The sequence below is a fragment of the Canis lupus genome, chromosome 12, assembly GCF_011100685.1.
Source record: "Canis lupus familiaris isolate Mischka breed German Shepherd chromosome 12, alternate assembly UU_Cfam_GSD_1.0, whole genome shotgun sequence".
NCBI lineage: Eukaryota > Metazoa > Chordata > Mammalia > Carnivora > Canidae > Canis > Canis lupus.
Genome location: NC_049233.1, coordinates 4,383,263 through 4,405,239, shown reverse-complemented (window position 1 = coordinate 4,405,239; position 21,977 = coordinate 4,383,263). Strand labels below are relative to the sequence as shown.

General features: G+C 44.5%; 1 protein-coding gene across 12 annotated transcripts in view; it reads right to left on the bottom strand.

Annotated features, from left to right (window-relative positions):
• ANKS1A (ankyrin repeat and sterile alpha motif domain containing 1A) overlaps positions 1-21,977 on the bottom strand; it is a 179,076-nt gene that overhangs the window by 46,458 nt on the left and 110,641 nt on the right. For 11 of the 12 annotated variants that reach the window (XM_038553802.1, XM_038553803.1, XM_038553805.1 and 8 more), the window contains one exon: positions 20,861-21,450. In XM_038553802.1, coding sequence (XP_038409730.1) covers positions 20,861-21,450 — 590 coding nt within the window. The remainder of the gene's footprint in view (positions 1-20,860; positions 21,451-21,977) is intronic. The other variant, XM_038553806.1, reaches the window with a different exon arrangement.

Sequence of the window (21,977 nt, the reverse complement as noted above, 5' to 3'; positions counted from 1 at the left end):
TAGCTGCTTTTAGGTCCCCTCCAGGACCGGGACCCCAGGAGCAGGTCTGTCCCAAGAAGTGCCAAGAGGGATAATGGTGGTGCTCCACAAAGACCTCCTGGGGGTGGGGAGGGGTGCATGCAAAAAAACCTGGGACCACTGATGGGTGGTGTCACAGGTACCATCAGTACTGGCCTATATTCTCTCAGCACTCATCATTTCTGAGCCTGCTTCATCAGAGAGTGTGCAACCACAAGCACCTGCAACCCTCTGTGGGTTTTCTCTGGCCACCAGAGCCCTCCAGGCCCAAATCCTGAGTAGACTGGAAGTGCCAGGGCAGTAATGTCTTGCCTCTCTTCCAACTATGGGGGCAGCTCTCACCCAGACTGACTGGAGGTAGTGAACACCCTGCCCCCTCGACCCTCCACTGGGATAACTGAAGCCATCTGTCAGAGTTTCCCAGTGGGGCTGAGCTGCAGGGTTCAGAGAGGTAACCCCGAGATCACAAACCTTTTCTTGCTTTCTTTTCTTTCTCACGACCCCAACCCCTACCAGTGCTTCTGGAGATCACCTCCCAAATAAACTATTTGCATCTAAATCCTGCTTTTGAGGGGAACTCAACCTAAGATAGATGGTCACAGGGAACTGCAACAATTGAGAAATTAGAGCTAGCTTCAAATATGAATGAGTGTTATTTCTGTGGGTGTCTGAAGGATGTAGATCTGTGTAATGAGGGAAATTGCCAACAGCATGGCCGCTATCAGATACTGGAGAAAGCTAACAGAGGGGGGGAAAAAAACTATAAAAACTTGATTTGCCTGGGTAATACTCCTAATAGCCATTTAAAAGAACTGCTTTTCATTTGCCTAATTACTGCTAGCACACTAACTACCACGGATATATTAAATGTGTCAGATAAAACTTGCACTAAATTTTATTTGATTACTAATGTTATACAACCCTACATTAGAGGAAACTCTGCCAAGACAGCTCTTGAAGCAGTGGTTGTCAAACTTCGGCACCAAGGGAATTGCCTAGAGAGGCTGTTTTTGGTTGCTGGGCTTCACCCCCAGAGGGGTCAATTCAGTAGTCCAAGATTCTCATTTCTACTACGTCCCTATGTGCGGTCTGTACTCACACCCTGAGGACCACTACTTGAAAGTGCCATAAATGAGGGAAAGAACAATGAGGAGTTAAACTTTCCATTTGGCATTTGCAACAGGAAGGGTGATCATCTGTTTCATGAAAATAGGTGTAATCTTCTATCATTCTAGATCAGTCATTGAACCAACAGATTTGGTAGGCTGACAGTTTAAACCAAAAAAGGAAAAATGAACTGTTACTCAAAATCCCAGGAGATCTGGGTGTGTTCATTTATTCAACAAGTAACAGTCCCTACTCTGTCCCAAAGATGTTGCTAGGCAACAGAGGTCTGGGCACCGTCAAAGGTCTTGCAAGACTCTGGATAGGTCGCATCCTTTGTGGGCCTCAGTTTACTAATCTGTAAGGAGAGGAACTACTATTTGGGGAACTATCTGGCTCAAACATTTTACAATGAATGAAAGCAAGCACTGGAGCTCAAAGCAAAAATGTTCTGCCCGGCTGTCTGGGCAGCATGATGAGAAATATGGATAACATCTTAGCTGCTCCAGGGGGCTGACTGTGACAGGGCAGGTGAAGCCCTCACAGCAGTCCTGGTCCTGAGATCCTTCTGGCTGGTCAGTCCAATTCAATTCAACGAATGCCCCAATTCAAGGTGCTGCCAAGGTAGGTCAGTCCTATGCCCCAAACCAACCAGGGAACGTAGAAGCACCCAGCATGAAATCCATGTTCTTAAATGGTACTCCCCTGATATAGTGTGACATTTAATCACTCCAACTGCTGAGGGGAAAACTGGAGCCTCTCACTAAATTAAGGATCCTATGATAACCTCCTCAACTGTGGTTTTAAATGAGCCTAGTGTGAACAGCTTTCCTGCTCTGAATGCAAAGCAGGATGCGAGTGGAGAGAGGTGGGGCAGCCACCTGTGAAGGGCAGCCACTGATGACACCACTATATTTCTGAGAGGCTGGGCTTTTGAACAAATCTCCTGATGTGTCCTAGGCAAAGCACTGACCTTTCAGATTCCATGGGGAGAGCCTGCCGGAAAATTCTCATTTTATTTTATTTTATAGAAGGAGAAACTGTTACTCAGAGTTGGCCATAATTTGCTCAAAATCACCAACAGATCAACTGTGAGACTGGGAAGAGAGGTGAAGTTGTCTGATCTCTGACAGACCCAGGATGGCAACCTCTAGGCCGGTAGGTAGCCAGGCTTGAGGTAGAAAGGAACTCAGCAAAACAAACAACTACCTTAAGACTCATATGTCAATGTGGCATTAAGATTAAACATGTAGAAATGGGGCCTGGCAATGGCTGCCTCAAGGAGGGGCACCTTGGAGCTGGGGCACATTTATCCACCTGTGATTTCAACAGTCCCTTGACAAGCCAACCCAAAGAAAAGATTCTTTAATGTATAAACAACTAACATTTTCTTAGTCTTACATACGACATAAATAAAAGCATATCTAGAAACGATTTTTGTTGATCTAACACATAAAACTTAAGTGAAAACAGTGAAGTATATCATTAAGACAAGCCTCTGCTTCCAATCAGACTGCTGCCTCCAAACCTTCCTTATACAAAATTCAGAAGCCACCCCTGATATCCTTCAAGAAAGTGCCCTAAGAGAAAGAGCTGTGTCCTTATCTATACCTCCTGTACCCAACACCTAGCACAATGCCTGACATGTAGTTGGCATCTTATAGCAAACTGCTGATAAAGTGTACCCTCTCAGCCAGCCTGGATGGCCACAGGCAGTGTGGCTAGGAACAGGGCTCCAGGGAGGCCAGCCCAGACTATGCCTTTTCATCTGTTACTCATGGCAAGACAGTTCCTAAGCAAACGTATTCATGAGGGTAATGAGTCCCACAGGATTACTACCACCCAGGGAACGTGAGTGGTTTCGTTGAGCTGTTCTAACACACCACCTTCAAGTTTCCACATCTGTGTTTTACCTCATTATGCTAGGATTTGGGAACGGGGCTGTGACTGGCCTCTGTAGTCCTGTGATTTTACAGGTGTCAATCACACTCTCAGCTCAGGCTTCCTTTCTTTGAATGTGGAGCCCTCACCTTTGTAGATTTGATTGCTTCTCACTAAGCTCCCCTGATTTATGATGCTGCATCCTTTCCCAGCTCAACACTGAAGAAATATAGACACAATTACCATAGTGAATAAAATTTAGCAAATGATGCAATGACCCAAGAAATGTCAAGCCTACAAAGACTTGGAAATATATTTTCATTAATCCAAGTAGGAAGCACTGTCTAAACTAAATTCAGTAAAGTGCGCAGCCCCAAACTTGGTAGAGGCACACAATGCTCCCCAAATGCAGGTGGCATTTTCCGCAAGCTGTGTCAAGACCCAGTAGATGTTGCTTTGTGTACTGACAGACCAAAGGAACTGGGGATGTTAACACCACTGATGGCTTTGAATAAAACACCGAATTAGTGGACCTCTTTCCCAGTTACAGGGTCTGAATAGGCAGCAAAATCCAGCCTGCTTGGGCCCACCCTAGCAAGCGAACCCTTTCCAGAGCACAGAGAGACGTTAACGCATCTCAGCGTGAGGGCCAATAGACTTGTTCCTCACTGAGATCAGTCTCTGTTTCCACCCTCAAGGGCCTGGGACATTATACATTGAAATCTTTGTCAGCAGTGAGACAAATGCATCCATCACTAAGCTCCGGCCTTAGAAATTGGCAGTTTTCCAGTCGTTGCCCAGGATGAATAAAGGCCAAATCTAATTGAACCTTCAGGAGGAATTTAGCACAGAGAAACAGCATTATCTGAACTGGAGCATGGCCAGATCTCTGGGTTAATACCCCAATGGGGGAGACTCATCAAAGACCTTATTTCTAAATTAGCAGCAATATTTCTGATTTTTAAAAAATGGGCGTCGGGAAATTTTCTCTTTAGCCAAATCAATTCCACCAGCATTCATATATGTCAGAAATGCTAACTTAACTCTTCTGCTCTATCGACTAAGTGCCTATAAAGTCTGTAAATGGCTTTAAACACACGGACCCAGCTAAGGATTTGTTTAGTTATGCATTCACTCCACCGCAGCGAGCCCTTCTGGAGACTTACAGGGACAGATGGAGCTACCTGGGCAGAAGCTGGTATTTTAACTGAAATATCCCATATCTGGTTTGGTTCTTTTCTGTTCTCAATCTAATTTAAAAGATGAAGGGCCAAGAACAGTCCAAACCTATTTTTGTTCTTGACTTAAATATATGCGATTTGAAAGTAGAAAGGGTTGTAACATCCACTGTGACATTTCCAAGGGGGCTTCTGTTCTCAACATTCTTTATAAATGTTAACTAGTTTATGTATGAGAGGGCAGGCAGTAAATGGAGTTAGCTTAAAACTTATACTGGCATTTAAATGTCAAATTCAACCCTCCCTTTCAAAAATCAAAATGTTTTAGTAAAACATTTTCAACTTAAATTAAGGGGGGGGAGCTAATCTATCAAACTGAGAAATCCACAAAACATTAGCAATAAATCTTTTCTGAAACCCATAAATTTCTATGCTCTCATCTGTGAAGCAAATTATATCACATATTTTCTAGAATCCCTCAGTGGTAGTACAAAAGGCCTATGATTTATTACTAGAGAATGAAAAAAAAAATTCAAAATTTAAGGGGGAGATGGAGAAGGACTTAATTATTATATTTCCCTTGAGAAGAAAAAAAAAGAGATCTATGCCCAAACACGGCAAGGTCTTTAGCAATCCAAACCTTGAGCTCTTTGGAGTGAACATGACATTTTATGGACTCAGGACCTCCAACATCTGAGGTCCTTAACCACTGGCTCACATTTCTAAGTGCCCATTCTGGGAAGGGGAACCTAAGGGCTTGTAAAAATGAACTGTGATTACTATCCTTGAAATGTCTCTGATCCCATTAGGGAGATAGGCCATGCACAAAAAAATAAGATCAGCAATGCCCATAAGTGCAAATCGGTGCCTTGAGGAGTCAACAGCCAAAGGGGATGCCTCTGCGATCTTGAGGTGCCCACGGGTGGGTTTGTAGTAGAGACTGGACCTCCTTCTCTCCATCAACTGGGCTCTCTGGTCCCTACCACTGTTCATCATCAGGCTAACTCCTTCGATCTAAACGCAGCCTACCCCACCTCTCATCCCTCACAGCACTGTGTTCTTCTTTAAGAGCATTTGTCTTCATTTGTGAAATATTTTTGTTTGTGCTGGTTTAACATCTATCTTCCCCTTGGACTGTAAGTCCCTCAAAAGCTGAGTGTTTGTTTGCTATTTCACTTCTGTACACCCAGCTCCTAAACCAATCTCTGCTGTGCAACAGGCTCTTGATAATGTGTTGAATAAATGAATGAGCGGGCCTTTAAGGAAGGGTAGAATTTCAATAAAACGTTGACAGCCATTCCAGCAGGAAAAAAAAAGGTGTAAACCAAAATGTAGAGGAAAATTGTGGGTAAAGGAATTGCCTGGAGCCAGGAAAAAATAGAGTGAAGATGAGAGAGAAAGCCAGGTATAGAAGCTGGACCCTGGGGTCATTTTCTCTGGAGTACGATGAACTCTATTTTTTTTTTTTTAATTTTTATTTATTTATGATAGTCACAGAGAGAGCGAGAGAGAGAGGCAGAGACACAGGCAGAGGGAGAAGCAGGCTCCATGCACCGGGAGCCCGATGTGGGATTCGATCCCGGGTCTCCAGGATCATGCCCTGGGCCAAAGGCAGGCGCCAAACCGCTGTGCCACCCAGGGATCCCTGGAGTACGATGAACTCTAGGCGAAGAATGTGGACTCTGTACTGCAGAAATCAGGGACCAAAGGTGGTTTCTAGGTAATACAAACTATTCAGGATTGTGAAAAGCAGCCACAAGAAAGAAGGACTAGAGCAGAAGCCCAAAGGTGAGCAGGAGAATCCCAAGGAGGCAGCTGTTGAGGGGGTACCAGGACGGTGGGTGGGAATGGGAGAGATGGCGGGGAGAAACCTGGTCACTGATACAAGAGGGAAGAAGAGGAAGAGTTTCGAGTCCAGGGAAAGTGAGGGTTTTAGACACTCTTTACAGGGCCTGCTAGGGGGTCATTTATACAACATAGGCTTTCCTAGTTCCCATCTCTCCTATTGACTTCAAGTGAAAAATTGGTACCAAAGCAGCTTTCCCTGCAAATTAAGGGTATGGGGAGTTCAACAATGCCTGAGAAAGGTTCGGGGACCGAGAGCAAGATATTCTGCCGGCAGGTGGAGAACAGTCACAAGCATTGTTCCATAATGGAGTGCCAGGAGGACCTACATTGAGTCTGCACAACAGGGGAGAGGCTCAGCTGTGTCTCACAGGCAGAAGCTTCCCAAGGCCACATGCAGCTCAGTCACTTCACAGAGCAGCTCTGTGTAAGGCATCCTGAGGAGGGTGTAGGGGCTCTGGAGAGTACCTGCGTACAGTCCTTGATTTGGGCTCACAGACACATTTATCCCCTTTAATTTTTCAGGAGGGCAGGAGGCAATCACACTCCTTGATGAGGCTTTATCAGGGGCCATGTGACAAGTAAAATCATCATACTGTATAATTAAATCTGCAATGACGTCATACAACTTCAAGAGGACCTGATGACCTGGATGCATCAACAGCCAGGACAGATGCAGTTTGAGAACAAGTCAAGTCATCTGAGGAAAAGGAGAAGGAACTGGGGTGCCTGGCAAGGAAACAAAAAGGTTTGAGAGCAGCAGGACATAACTGCAGCTTCAAATATCAAAACAGCCATTAAGCACAACAGCGTGCATGACCCTCAAGGTAGAACTAAGACTGATGGGGTGGAAAGCACAGATCTTAGTCAGAAATGAGAAAGGATTTTCTGAGATTTCACACAAGTAATGGTGGACCACAGAGGTAGTCACTTGGAGTTTCTATGGAGAAGTTTGCTTTTAGACAACACACAGGTGACTGTGTTTAAGGCAGGTGGGTGACAGAGTAACTCAGGTTTCCTTCAATCTCTTAATTTGAGAGTTTGTTTGAAATCACCACACCACTCTGCAAGTCCTACACAAAATAAAAACAAAAGCAGAAAAGATCCCAAACCTAAGTAAGAGTCCTCCATCTTGGACAGCAGGAAGGGGAAGAAATGATTCGAGCTTTAAACAGTGAAATGGAAAACTCATGTTTTCTCTCAGGAGTTCCCTCTCCCAAGTCACTTTCCTTTATATACTGACAACATTTTTGTCTGGAGTTCGGGGTGAGCAGGGAGCGGAGGGGGGCAGTAGGATAGCGCTGTAATAAGTTGGGTTGAAAAAAGAGGAATTGAAAAGTAACTGTAAATTAATGTGAAAACAATACTTTAACTCACCTCTACTTTAAATTCACTCTTATTAAGACTTAGAAGCGATAGCTCCAACTGGCCTCCCTCATTTATCAACTCTAACACCTTAAACAAGTTCTTTCAACTCTTAGAAATTTAGTTTCCTTACTTGGAAAATGGAATCAAATGGTGGGCTAGATCGAATAGTTGCTAAAAATGAGCAGGAAGTTTGGTCTTGGCAATTTTTTGGATTTGACACCAAAAGCAATAATAAAGAAATGGGAGTACATCAAACTAAAAAGCTTCTGCACAGTGAAGGAAACTATCAAGAAAACGAAAAGGCAACCTATGGAATGGGAGAAGATATTTGCAAACTACATATTTGATACTCAAAATATACAAGGAGCGCTTAAACTCAATAGCAAAAAAACAAACCCCCTCCCCCACCAAAAAACCTAACCTAAACCGAACAAACTAAAAAACACCAATTCAATTTAAAACGAGCATGGGCTAAAGAGGAGCGCCTGGATGGCTCAGTCAGTTGAGTGTCTAACTCTTGATTTCAGCTTGGGTTGTGATCTCAGGGACATGGGGTTGAGCCCCACACTGGGCTCCACATTCAGTGTGGAGTCTACTTGAGATCCTCCTTCTCCCTCTTCCTCTGCCCCTTCCCCCTTCTTACTTGCTATTTCTAAAATAAATAAGTTAATAACTTAACTTAAAATAAGATGGGCAAAAGATGTAACGAAGTATTTTTCCAAAGAAAATATACCAATGGCTAACAGGTGCATGAAAAGATGCTCCACTTCACTCAACATCAAGGAAATGCAAATCAAAACCTCAGTGAGTGATCACCTCACATATGTTAGAATGGTTATAATCAAAAGACAAGAAATAACCAACGTTGCCAAGGAAGTGGAGAAAAGGGAGCCCTGCAACCTGTTGGTGGGAATGCAAACTGGTATAGCCACTATGGAGAACAGTATGGAAGTTCCTTAAGAAATTAAAAATAGAACTACCATATGATACAGCAATTTCACTTTTGGGTATATATCCAAAGGAAATAATCAGTATTTTGAAGAGATATATGCACCCCCATGTTTACAACAGCATTATTCACGATAGCCAAAGTATGGAAACAACCCAAGTGTTCATTGATGGATAGAATAAGGAAATATAGTAATGTACATTTATGTATGCATAACTTATACAATTTATACATAATTATGCATATAGTATGTATATATACAGTGGAGTATTATTCAGCCTTAAAAAAAGAAGGAAATCGGGATCCCTGGGTGGCGCAGCGGTTTGGCGCCTGCCTTTGGCCCAGGGCGCGATCCTGGAGACCCGGGATCGAATCCCACATCGGGCTCCCAGTGCATGGAGCCTGCTTCTCCCTCTGCCTGTGTCTCTGCCTCTCTCTCTCTGTGTGACTATCATAAATAAATAAAAATTAAAAAAAAAAAAAAAAGAAGGAAATCCTGTCATTTGCTGCAACATGAATAAACCTGGAGGGTATTAAAAAAAAAAACTGGAGGATACTCTGCAAGGTGAAATAAATCAGAGAAGGATAAGAACTGTATGGTATCACTTATACGTGGAATCATAAAAAAATTAAAACAACAAAACTCCAACTTATAGAAGAAGGGGCTGTAGGGTGGGGGGGAAACAGGGAGAGGCTGTTAAAAGGGTACAAGTTTTCAGTTATAAGGTCTGAAGATCTATACATTTTACATTAGTAAAAACTGTGTGTACAGTCATACACAATGACTATAGTTGATAACAATGTATTATATAATTGAAATTTGCTGATAGAGTAGAATTTAAATGTTCTCACAAAACAGGAGGAGGAGGAGGAGGAGGAGGAGGAGGAGGAGGAGGAAAATATGTGAGATGATGGACATGTTAATTAACTCAATGAGGAGAATTCTTTCATAGTGTATACGTGTATCAAATCATCAACTTGGGGCAGCCTGGGTGGCTCAGCAGTTTAGCACTACCTTCAGCCCACGGTGTGATCCTGGAGCCCCGGGATTGAGTCCCTCGTCAGGCTCCCTGCATGGAGCCTGCTTCTCCCTCTGCCTGTGTCTCTTTCTCTCTCTCTCTCTCTTTCGTTTCTCATGAATAAATAAAATCTTTAAAACAATAAGTAAAGTTAGAAATAAAGCTAGAAAAAAGTCAACAGGATGCTTATCCTCTCTTGTATAAAAATAAATTCCAGAAAAAAACAAAAACTTAAACCTGAAACATAAAACCATGAAAGTACTAGAAGAAAATAAGAAAATTATTTTTTTAAAAATGTGAGTAGGAAAGATCCTTTTAACTAGGACACAAAATCCAGAAGTCATTAAAGAAAAGATTGATTCAACTGTACAAAATTTTAAATTTCTGTGTTAAAAAAATCCAGTGTTATATGTCAATAATAACTCAATAATAATTTTAAAAAATCCATTGAATGCCATAAACAAAGCCAAAAGACAACTCATATTCTAGATAAAGGGCTAATTTCTTCAAACATAAAGAGCTTCTATAAATTCAAAGAAAGAGGGATCCCTGGGTGGCGCAGCGGTTTGGCGCCTGCCTTTGGCCCAGGGCGCGATCCTGGAGACCCGGGATCGAATCCCACATCGGGCTCCCGGTGCATGGAGCCTGCTTCTCCCTCTGCCTGTGTCTCTGCGCCTCTCTCTCTCTGTGACTATCATAAATAAAAAAAAAAAAAAAAAATTCAAAGAAAGAGATCAAATCAACAACAGCAATTAAGAAAGAAAAGAAAGGGAATAATGAGAAAAGAAAAAGAAAAGGAGGAGGAGGGAGGAAACAGAAAGCAAAGGAACAAGCAGAGCCCAGAAAAGAAAAAGTGTTTTTTAAACATGTGAAAAGATGCTGGCCTCACTCATAATAAAAAAGACACCCACTTTAAAACTATACGAAGATGGGGCTCCTGGGTGGCTCAGTGGTTGAGCCTTGGGCTCAGGGCGTGATCCTGGGTCCTGGGATCAAGTCCTGCACCGGGCTCCCCACAGGAAGCCTGCTTCTCCCTCTTCCTATGTCTCTGCGTCTCTCATGAATAAACAAATAAAATCTTAAAAAAACCCCAAAACTATACCAAGATAACATTACCAATCTGTTAACCAAAAAGAGATTAAAAAGCTGACCACCTCCAGGTCGGTGAGGTGTCGAGAAATTTATCTTAAAAATGACTTTATATGAGGATAAGCATTGTAGTTCTACTTATAATTAGTAAAAACTGAGTAACATCTAAAATATCCATCTAGAGAAAACTTTTAAAATAAATGATTAAGTATATCTATACTGTAGAATCCTATGAAATATAAAAAAGAAAAGGAAATACTTTATGTACTTAATTAGAATGATTTTCAAAAATATACTATTTTTTTTAGTTTTTTATTTATTTATGATAGTCACAGAGAGAGAGAGGCAGAGACATAGGCAGAGGGAGAAGCAGGCTCCATGCACCGGGAGCCTGATGTGGGATTCGATCCCGGGTCTCCAGGATCGCGCCCTGGGCCAAAGGCAGGCGCCAAACCGCTGCGTCACCCAGGGATCCCAAAAATATACTATTCAATGAGAAAAGGAAGTAGAATATGGCACCACTTATCCTAAAAAGAAAAATATTTGATATGTCCAATATGCTTATAAATGCACAAATATTTCTAGAAGGATACTTAAAACTCAGGAAAGGACCTGGGTGTCTGGAGGACTGAGAGAGAGGGAAGCATTAAAACAATTATATGTTCTTTGGTACCTTTTAAATTTCAGCCATATAATACTGAGTATTATGGCTTAAAAAAAATCCCCAGTGTACAAAAATTCCATTACCAGGGTTGGCTTTGCCTGAACATCTATACGCAGTTAGATATGAAGGCTGTTTAAGATAACTATTCCCTCCCACAGCACAGGTCAACGCCTTGGGTTTTGGCAATTCCTACCCTTGAAGTACTCTCCTCTGCCACTACACCCCAAGTTGCATGGTTTTCCCTCCTATCCTCTGGGTCAGCAAAGAGGGAACAGTGAGGCCCTGGAGATAAACTTCTCCAGGGTCATTCACCTTCCAGGAGTCAGTGAGGGAAGCTCTTCCAGGACTGCACAATGACTGCATAACAGACACAAGGCACTCCTCCCGTGGGTTTTTGGGGTGGCTCTGCTGAAAATAATTAGCTCCAAGGTGGAAAAGCACCAGAACATTTACACAAACCACACCATTTCATCTGAGTTTACGATGGCTTCCTGGCCATCTAAATCAGGACAGGCAAGAACAGACTGCCAGACAAATTGTCATTTGTAGGCCCCTGGTGAGCTTGGGCAGTTTTCCACCTGTCCAGACAAATAAACATGCTGCCTTGAGTTATGGACAGGTGGGCCCTGTGGCGCCACGGACTCGGTCATTAGAGCATGTGAGCAAGACAGAACAGGATGCCTGAGAAAGACTGCTTAGCATCTTGGCCCTGTCCAGGCCACAGGCATTCTTCTTACCCACTGGCTACTCACCTGGAAGCATCAAAAGGGAACATCCATGGGAAGAAAGCAGGACAAAAAAGTAAAGGAAGTAAAGGCAGAGAGCCATCCACGAAAACACAGAACTGAAAGCAGAGAGCACATCTCGAGGGTGGTGGGATAACACCACGGTCCAGGAAAGAGCTCTGCGTTACAGGTGAGGTCCAGATTAATTGCATTCTTCCAGTCTTACGTTAATTTATTTATTCATGAGAGACACACAGAGAGAGGCAGAGACAGGCACGGGGAGAAGCAGGCTCCCAATGGGGAGCCCGATGCAGGACTCGATCCCAGGACCCCAGGATCATGGCTGGGCTGAAGGCAGGCACTAAACTACTGAGCCCCCAGGCGTCCCTAAATTTTATTTGTTTAAGCAATCTCTACACCACATGTAGGGCTCAAACTCATGATCTCAGATCAAGAGTCATATGCTCTTCTGACTGAGCCAGCCAGGTGCCCCCAAGTTTGAGAAATTCTTGTAAATTCATATTTCATTTTACTTTAGTAGCTTAATAAATATATGTATGCATGTACATACATAAATATGCACATATGTACATACACATGTATGTATAAAACATCCCCCAACACAAATTACCAGAAAAAAAAATCAGTGAGGGAGGGGGGTAAACAAGAGAAAAGAAGCAGGTGGTAGTAGTGGTTAAAAAGAAAGAAAGTTAAAAGTAAAAGTCAAGTAATAAGTTACACTTGTAAGACAACATAAGTGTAGAATAGAATTTCAAATTTGTCTGACAGGAAAATTAATCACTAACAGAGAAAGCAGCTTGGTGGCTCAGCACAGCCCGCCCTGTCCCTCCTTTTAGGAGCCCCCTCCCCCGCAACCCTACCCCCATACCACACTATCCCTCCTCTTAGCTTTATTTTTCTCATTAGCACTCTTATCACCAACTAGCATACTAGGATTTTACTTCCTGTCTTCTCTCTTTCCCCTCTAGCTTTCTAGTGTGTCAGTTACTTGAGGCAGGGGATTTTTGTATGTTTTGTTCACTGCTCATCTCCAGTGCTTGAATAATAGAATACCTGGAATTTAGCAGGTATTCAACAAATTAATTGAATGAATGAAAAATTCTAATAAAAGTATACTCCAATTTTATATTGTCAATCTTGTGAAAATACCTCTACATGATTTTCAAACACAATTGCTTAGCATGTAAGACCAACTACTATTCCTTAAATTACATAAAATCAGTCTGTATCCAACTGGATGTCATTACTAGAAAAAAAGAAGGAAGAGAGATATAAAACCAGAAGCAAAGTATATAAAAAGAATGTTTCAGAAAATGTTCCTGTGATTCTTGGCATCTGTATGCACTGGCATTAAAGATCAAATTCTTCTCAGATTCACTAACATTCACTGTCACCCATACTTTTGGTCTGGTGTTCAAAAAAAACAAAATGTAAGGAAACAAAAAGGAGCAAAGAAGGAAAGTTCTCATATTCTGGCAATTTCACAAATACCACAAAATCCCTACCCAGTCCTTTTTTTTTTTTTTAAATATTTTATTTATTTATTCATGAGAGACACAGAGAGAGAGGGAGAAGAGACACAGACAGAGGGAGAAGCAGGCTCTGTGCTCTATGCAGGGAGCCTGATGTGGGACTCGATCCCCAGACTCTGGGATCACACCCTGAGCCGAAGGCAGACGCTCAACCGCTGAGCCACCCAGGCGTCCCCCTACCCAGTCCTTGATGGTGCTGTGCTGATGAGGCTAAATGGAACCAGGTTGTTTCTGAAAGGACAGGGGGACAGACAGTGTGGATGAGTCTCCTGTGGGCAAGGAAGAGCTGATTGGTTTAACTCCACAGAGTTGCTTTTAACCCTTGAGGGTTGAATATGCTAAAAGAGTGGCCTAGATGTGAAATACACACTGGACACTGAACACTAAAACTCTGAGCACTAAAATGCTCTGTAGAATATAGAAATGAATGGATGCTGGTGAAAGGGTTAAAAAGAGAAAAGAAAAGCCCTTCAGGTGGTGAAGGCTGAGGAATGGCTATCAGAAAAGCCTCTCTTTGATGCCAGCAGGAAGGATAAGAATGAAAAGAAAAGTCAATGAGGAAAGTATGGAGGAAGAAAGTAAAAAAGACAGGAAAGAGCATAGAGGAACAGAGAGGAAAGAGTAAAGGGGAAAAAAGGAAATGAAAAGAAAGAAGCAGATGGGGTAAAAAGGTAGTAAAGCAGTCAGGAAGAAAGCTGGAGAGGACAGGAATGCTGGGAAATGAGAACAGGGAGGATAAAAGCCAGGCCCTCCAGAACCCCAGGCTAAATGAAGTGGCAGCAGCTGGGAGGGTACCCGTCTAGACTGGGTGCCAGGCCCGCCCTTCCAGCACGGCATGGTGTCCACTCAGAGGCATGATGTGATCAAGGGTGGTCCTGTGGGTTGTGGCGGGGGTCAAGCACACCAGTCCTCCCCTCACTAACTGTACAGCCAGGACTAATGCTGGCTTATTTATAACACTATGTATGGTGTTCTGTTAGCATCAAGGCCATGGAGATGTCCTTTTTAAATCAGAGCCAACCAAAATCACCTGGATTTAGCAGCTAGAAAGGCAAAACTGTTTATTCAGGAGTGCCTAAAACTAAGTGAGTTTCTTTTTAAAATACGGGGGAAGGGACGCCTGGGTGGCTCAGTGATTGAGGGTCTGCCTTTGGTTCAGGATGTGATCCTGGGGTCCTGGGATCGAGTCCCACATCGGGCTCCCCACAGGGAGCCTGCTTCTTCCTCTGCCTATGTCTCTGCCTCTTTGTATCTCTCACAAATAAATAAATATACAATAAAAATAAAATATGGGGGGGAAAACCCCCTCAATTTTACCAAGCCACTTAAAACCAAGGGAAATTTTGAGGTTCTAGGACAAAAGTTATGACTCCTGTGTATACCAGGAAACAACTAAACAGACATTCCAGGCTCCGATTTGTCTCTAGAGGTAGGAGTCACATTCTTGTCTAGCTAGAGTGGGCAGGCAATGCTCAGCCAGAAAGACCACACAGCATCCTTGTTTACATAATAAAGAACAATACAAACTGCAGGCTATGGGATGGAAATTTTAGTCATTGTCAGCAGAAACTCCAGCTCCGATCTCTTTATTTCACATCTAGGCCATTCTTCTTTTAGCATACTCAACCCTCAAGGGTTAAAAGCAACCGAAGAAAAAAAAAAAAAAAAAAAAAAAAAAAAAAAAAAAAAAGCAACCGAAGCCTCTGTGGAGTTCAACCAATCAGTTCTTCCCTTGATGACATCATGCTTCCAACTGGTGTGCCCGGAAGGGTGGGGCGGCTGGGACCCGAAGGGAAGGGTGCCCTCCCTGCTGCTGCCACTTCACTGCTCAATGAGGGATCTGAGGGCCAAGGGTTCCCTCGGCTACTATTTCAGGTGAAACCAGGGCATTCCTCAAATCCCTGGCCAGAAATTTTTCTCAGCTCGTACAAAATGCACACAAAACACATGACCTTGCTCTTCACCCATTTCCCACTTGTGAAAGCTGATTACAAAACACAAATTAAAAAAAAAAAAACAACAAAACACAAATTTATCACTTAAGCGTTCAGCCAAGTTTTCAATTACTCAAATGTTTATGCTAAGTAAACATGCAGCCTTCTGAGGTTTTGTCTCCCATAAACTTCAATCCCGTTCAAAGGCTGATATATGAGAGACCTACCTGACCCCCAAGACTATATACATCCAAGCCACAATCCAACCAGAAGGTAATTTTTGTTCTATTTAGGAGCTATGTATTTCAGACACTAATTGCTGCTGCTGCTGTGTGCACTCGGGGGCATACCACACAGCAGCGCAGCAGAGATAGGATGGAAATCCATCAGGGGATGGTGGTTCTGGGCACACCAACAACTCTGGAAAGGAGAACAGGCTTCTTCCCTACAGTCAGAGGTGGAAACATTTCAAGTTAGATGATGAACTTCTCCTGCATCCTAAGTACGCTGAATATCCACACCTCTGGCTCATCTGCAAATGAAGATTCATTCACAATTTACATGCAGGAGCCATGTTTACAGCTCCAGCACACAGCCATCTATGCTTGCTTACCCTTGACAGAAATAGTGCTACAAATGGCTGTACCACTCAGTGTCCCCTCAGGAAAAAGATGACACAAACTGGGCAACCAAAGGAGCTTAATAAAGGGATAATTTACACAGATTTGGATAGAGGAAAGAGAGAAAAAGAGAGAGCAACAAGGGAGGAGAGTGACAAGCGAGGAGAGGGAGTCATAGCCAAAAGCCCCAGGCTGGAAGTATCAAGGGGAGGGACTGGTTACCAGAACCCAGAGATAGCAGCTTTCAGGAAAGGTCCCCATAGGAGAGCAGGTCTTAAGTAGGGGGACACGGTCAACCCAAGATTCCTTGGCTTTGTGATGCAGGCCACACAGATGAACCTTCTGGGGTGCATGGGCAGGCAGAGAAAGGTAAGAAACATCCCAGGGGCAGACAGAAGATGCCCTGCAAGGTGCCTTGACACCCAACTGGAGGATAGCTTCAACAACAACAAACTAGCCTTCTGACACAGCCACATAACAGGATACTGTGCCTTTCAGAATTCAGATTTGAATCCAGATCTTATGGATGCTGCCACGGTTAGATACCCACAAAATGTAGTAATTAGGTAAGAAACACAAACTACAGTTTGGTAAATACACTAAGAGCTCAAATTTGGATATACATAAAATGTTAACAGAGGTTAACAACCTGTAGAGAGATGTAGGTGATTCTCCCGTTCCTAATCTATGTATTTTTAAAGTTATATTTGGTGGATAGCTTTCCAATTTGCCTTCTATCATGCCCCTATTCTATTGCCCATCATTAAGATAACAAGGAGTGCTTTGACTTTTGACTGGTGAACAGAGAAAAGTATCTACTGAAGCTTGGATTTAGATTTCCTCCTAGGCTGAACTCTTTTCAAAGCAAACTCTATTATTTTTTGTTACTAAGAATCTAATGGAAAATAGGGAGAATGCTAGTGTCATAATGGATACCATCTCAGAGGTTCATCTTAACCAGGCTAACTTTTCAAAGTCCTCTCATTCTGGGTTATCAACAAGGGCTGGCTGAAGCACCTGCAAGGAGCAGTCTGTATTTGGAAAAAGTGACTCCTAACCTACCAGCTGTGCAGGTTCTCCAGCTACATAACATCAGCTCCAACAAGCAACCGATCAAGCAGCCACTGCCAGCCCTTATACAGAAGACTACATCTGAAAAATAAACCACAGAGTAGGCCACAGATTTCTCTCCTACTTCTCTCTTCTCCTGGGAGTTGGCAGGAAGGCTCATTAATTTCTCAAAGAACAATGGGGGGCTGCTGCCCTACTTTCCCAGGCTGGGCAGGCCCTTCTATCTCCAGGGCGGGCCTGAGTCACGCAATAGGTCACCACGTGAGGGGCTTGAACTCCACTGCTTCCCCAGCACTCTGCCAGCACCAGACAAGCCTCCCAACATTCTGCCTTTATTTCTGGAGACACTCTGAGCCTCAGGTGCCATTCTCCCAAGCTCCAGGCATAACAATCAGAGGAAGAGCTACCATTTACTCAATACTTTATGCACAGTAGAAACTGTGTTAGGCACTTAAACACATGTCTAACTGGTCAAAATCCCTCTGAAACACAGAGCTGACTGCCTGTCTCACAGGAACTGGTAACAACGTGACGGTTTCCTGAGGCCACTCATGCGACAAGGTGGAGCTAATGGTGGAGCCGGGGCTCAAAGCTCCATCTGCTGACTCTGGAGCCTGAGTCCTGTGTATCTCCCTGCACTGCCTTCTAGGAGTAACCTGGCAGACTGGCCTGCAACTCCATCTGTGCAGGGATCACAGCTGCCTGGGCTCCACAGTGAGGAGCTGAGCGGGGACCCAAGCTCCTTCAGGGCAGCTTTCCCCAACCTCCCAGGGATCTAGGGAAGATAAAGAAAAGATCTCAAGTACAAGATAAGGCAGAGCAGCCTTCAGGCATTGGTCAGGGGTAGGGCAGGGAGCAGCCATTAACTAATGACCTGTTTTAGGAAAGTCTGCCAAGGGCTTCTCCGGTCTAGGGCCAACCCCTGCGGAGAACACTTCTGAAGTTTCTCTTTAGACAGAGGTATCCACCAAAACCAAGTATAATGTGACTCAAAAACAGCAATGAAGGATTACACATGGAGGGCCCTGCTAATATACTCTACACAAGCAAATCTCATGAGCAAATCTCAATCTTCCGAATTTTTTCCAGTAAGATCTCAGTTGCCTTAGGTTTTCAAATTTAAAGCGTAACAGTGCTTCTGGTGGTTCAGTCACATTACAAACTGGTCCAGGACATCCAGACCTCAAACAGTCCCAGGGTTCACTATAGCCACCTGCAAGCTCTACCAAGAACAGAAATGTAAACATATGAACCTCCTGTCGCTAAGGTGCCAAGGGACAACTAGCATGTTAGCCTGAACAGCCAACTTCAATTAAGCTGGGCTGTGCTTCAGTGATTTCATGTTTCTTCTCCAGGAGGAAATAGTGAGGCTATAAGCCTGCCTGGCAAAGCTGCATGTTAACAGAGCATGGAAATCCTGTGGCAAATCACCCAGCATTATTGACCTCTTGGGTGGAAGGTACATGCTCAGGAGATAGAGCCAAAAAGAAGAGGTAATTCATTCGATTGGTAAAGCTGTCTTCCAGCCCATTTGAAAGATTCTGAGATACTGCCTTGATCTCAAACCAAATACACACTCTGAGCCTCACGTTCAGACTACTCCCACTAGGTGGTCCCAATCTCACCCTCTACCCTTATTTCTTTTTCTTTTAGATTTTAATTCTTAAGTGATCTCTATATCATGGGGCTCGAATTTAAAACCCTGGGATCAAGAGTCACTGTTCCACTGACTGAGCCAGCCAGGTGATGCCCCTGTTCCTTATGCTCCCCTATGCGACCTCTACTCTCTATGGAAACCCAATGACCCAAGCTTTCCCAGCTTGATGCCTTTGCTTACACTATTCTCTCCACCAGAACTCTTTCTTCATTTCAACTAGTTGCAACCTGCTTCAGGGAAACCTGAAGCACTTGGTTTTTTAAATCCACATCAAATTCCATGTCTCTGGGATCTTTCCTGAAGCCTCCTCCCACCCTCTGTCTTCAAACTTATCTCCACCCTCCCACCCCCACTGATGTTTTTCTCCGTTGGCCCCTCCTCCCATTTTAGAGTACACTGGACTTCTCTTACTCTTAAGCTGCCTTAGCCTATATCCTTGTCTGTAAACAAGTAAAACCTCTGTTTTGAAAAAGCAAAGGTAGGGATGCCTGGGTGGCTCTGAGGTTGGGCGTCTGCCTTCCGTGCGGAGCATGATCCCAGGATTCTGGATGCGGAGCATGATCCCAGGATTCAGGATCGAGTCCCACACTGGGTTCCCTGCAGGGAGCCTGCTTCTCCCTCTGCATATGTCTCTGCCTCTCTGTCTCTGATGAATAAATAAATAAATCTTTTTAAAAAAAAGTTAAAAAAAAAAAAAGAAAGAAAAAGCAAAGGTAGAGCACACAGACTCTTGTGTGTAATCTCCCACGGGCCAGGAGCTCTGTTAACTCAAACTGATTCTCCTTAAGTGGTCTAGCGTCTGTCTAGTCCAGGCTCACTCAATCTCGGTTTCTGAACCTGTAAAAACTTTCTATTGCACAGGATCCCTCAGTCCCTGAGTCCTAAACCACATCTTATCTGGAGATAAGAGTGCCGTAGGAATTGCCCCCACTCTGTTCCCACGCTGGGAATGGGATTCGCTTTGGTTTATATAACTTTGCAGCTGCAACCTGAATAGATTTGGGTAGGGCGTTTTGTCTACAGACTGCTCAAATGGACACGGCAGCTGCACTGTTCCCCTCCAATTTGCAAGCTAAATTCATCTCCTAAGAATGTTCCTGGGAGACAGACCCAGTCCCCTTCAGAGGCAGCTCCCTTTCAGCAAGAAGCCTGCAAAGGTAGCACTTGAACATTCTCTGGGTATTTACCAATCTTTGACAAACACATTCTTGTGCCTAGTAAGACATGTCACAGGTCACTGAAAAAATATTCAGGTACATATTTCTAACTATTCTCTAACAATGGTTGTGAAAGGAACCCGGGCCTCAGACTCCAAATGTTTTCTCCTCTCTAATCTCTCCTTGTTTTTGGAACCACCTAGCCCTCTGCCTCATCAACCCGGGAATGTGGGACGGGCAGAATGTTTCTGTTGGGAGAGACGTTTGGTCTTCCAGGGGAATGCAGTATGAAAAATCATGGAGGAGTGGAGAATAGAAAAGCCCATCTGATCCCTTTTCAGCAGCTTCTCCCAAAGCTCACCCTTTTTTTTTTTTTAAAGATTTATTTATTTATTCATGAGAGACACAGACGGGGGGGGGCGGAGGGGGGGAGAGAGAGAGAGAGAGAGAGAGAGAGAGAGAGAGAGAGGCAGAGACACAGAGGGAGAAGGCTCCTCGCAGGGAGCCTGATTCAGGACTTGATCCTGGATCCCAGGATCACGACCTGAGCCAAAGGCAGGCGCCCAACCGCTGAGCCACCCAGGCATCCCAAAGCTCACCCTTCTTACCCCCTCCTAGCTGACCCTGGACCTTCCTTCTTCCTTCTGAAGACTCCTACTAGGTTTTCTAGCTCTTCTTAAGCAGCTTCAGGGTATGTATGACTCCCTGGATGGTGGCTAATGGGATCCAAATATTTCCAAACAGCGTGTCATTTCTAGGAACTGCCTCACCCTCAGACTTGCTCTGCTTGGAGCCGCCACCCTCTAGTTTTAACCATGAATGGGCCTATCCTTTGCCATCTGGACAGTAAGATCCCCTGCCCCAGCAACTTGGGCTTGCCTCATCACAGTTGTCAGAAATGCTCTAGTCACAGTATGAAGGAACCAGGGCAACCCTGGCCCACATGTCCTGGGCCCGGGAGTCAGCACACAGGGTAGCTGTGGTGGGCTGTGGCCAGCCCAGCTCCCTTTAATGTCACGTGGCCTTACCTCATCCCACTCAGAGGCAAAGGAGGGCGATTTCTCCAGCCTCTTCTTCCCGATGCTGCAGTTAGACAAGGACTCGCTCCGGCTCCCCATTGTAGTGTCCTCCGTGGGTGAGCAGGTCAGGAGATCAGAGTCAGACTTGGACAAGCTGCGGCTGAGTTTGAGTTCAGCTTTGGGTTTGCTGGTGGGAGGGGCTCGGCTCCTAGTCCCACTCCGGTCTTTTTCTTCCTCGGCACCACCAGGGTGTTGCGATGCTGTGTGAGTCAAAGTTTCGGGGTGCGATTGGCTGGTGGTGGTGGGCAGGCCGGCCGGGTAACCCACTCTCTTACCCTGGTCCAGGACACTGGGTGGGGAGGCTCCAGGAGCGTGTACACCCGTCTCCTCCAGCTGCATGCTGGCCTCGTGACAGGCGCCCTGTGCGGGGGACCCTTCTGGATGGCTCTGGCCAGTGGCAGAGAGCAGCTGGAAAGGGTCCTGCCCCACCTCACACACCGGGGAGGAGCCGTGGAGGAGACCTGAGAACTGCTCTGGGACCTGCCCGTCCTGCCCCTCCGCAGAGTCCTGGCTCCGGCTGCTGCTGCTCCGCCTGTGGTCTTGGAGTGGACGGAGAGACAGAGAAATAAAAAATTAAATGTGGCAAAAATCAACAAAGTTCCAGTGCAGCGAGTGTACGGCAGAGCTGAGGAATTCAAAAACGGGGAAAGAGAGAAAAGCTGGATGGGCTGGAGAGAGGGCAGAGGGAAAGAAGAAGAGAGAGGAAGGAAGAAAACAGTTTCATATTGTTCTTAATGTTCAATTTGTACCCAAAGTCAGAGCATTTATGAAATTCCAAACACTGGCCTGATTAATGCTAGCTGGCAGCCTTCCCTGTTGTTAAGTTTCTGTTAACATTAACGACCAGACCTTGCTATATAAGGCGAGAAGTACTAACTATATCCTACAGAAAGGACACGGGTAAGGAGACAGCAAATCTGGAGTAAAAGTGAGAAAGAGAAAGAGAGAGAGAGAGAGAGAGAGAGAGAGAGAGAGCGCCAGGGAGCAGGCAAGACTCACTCCTGGAACATCTGATACATTTCCATAAAGGCCAAAGTGTTATTTAGAGCCACCCGCCCTCCCTTCC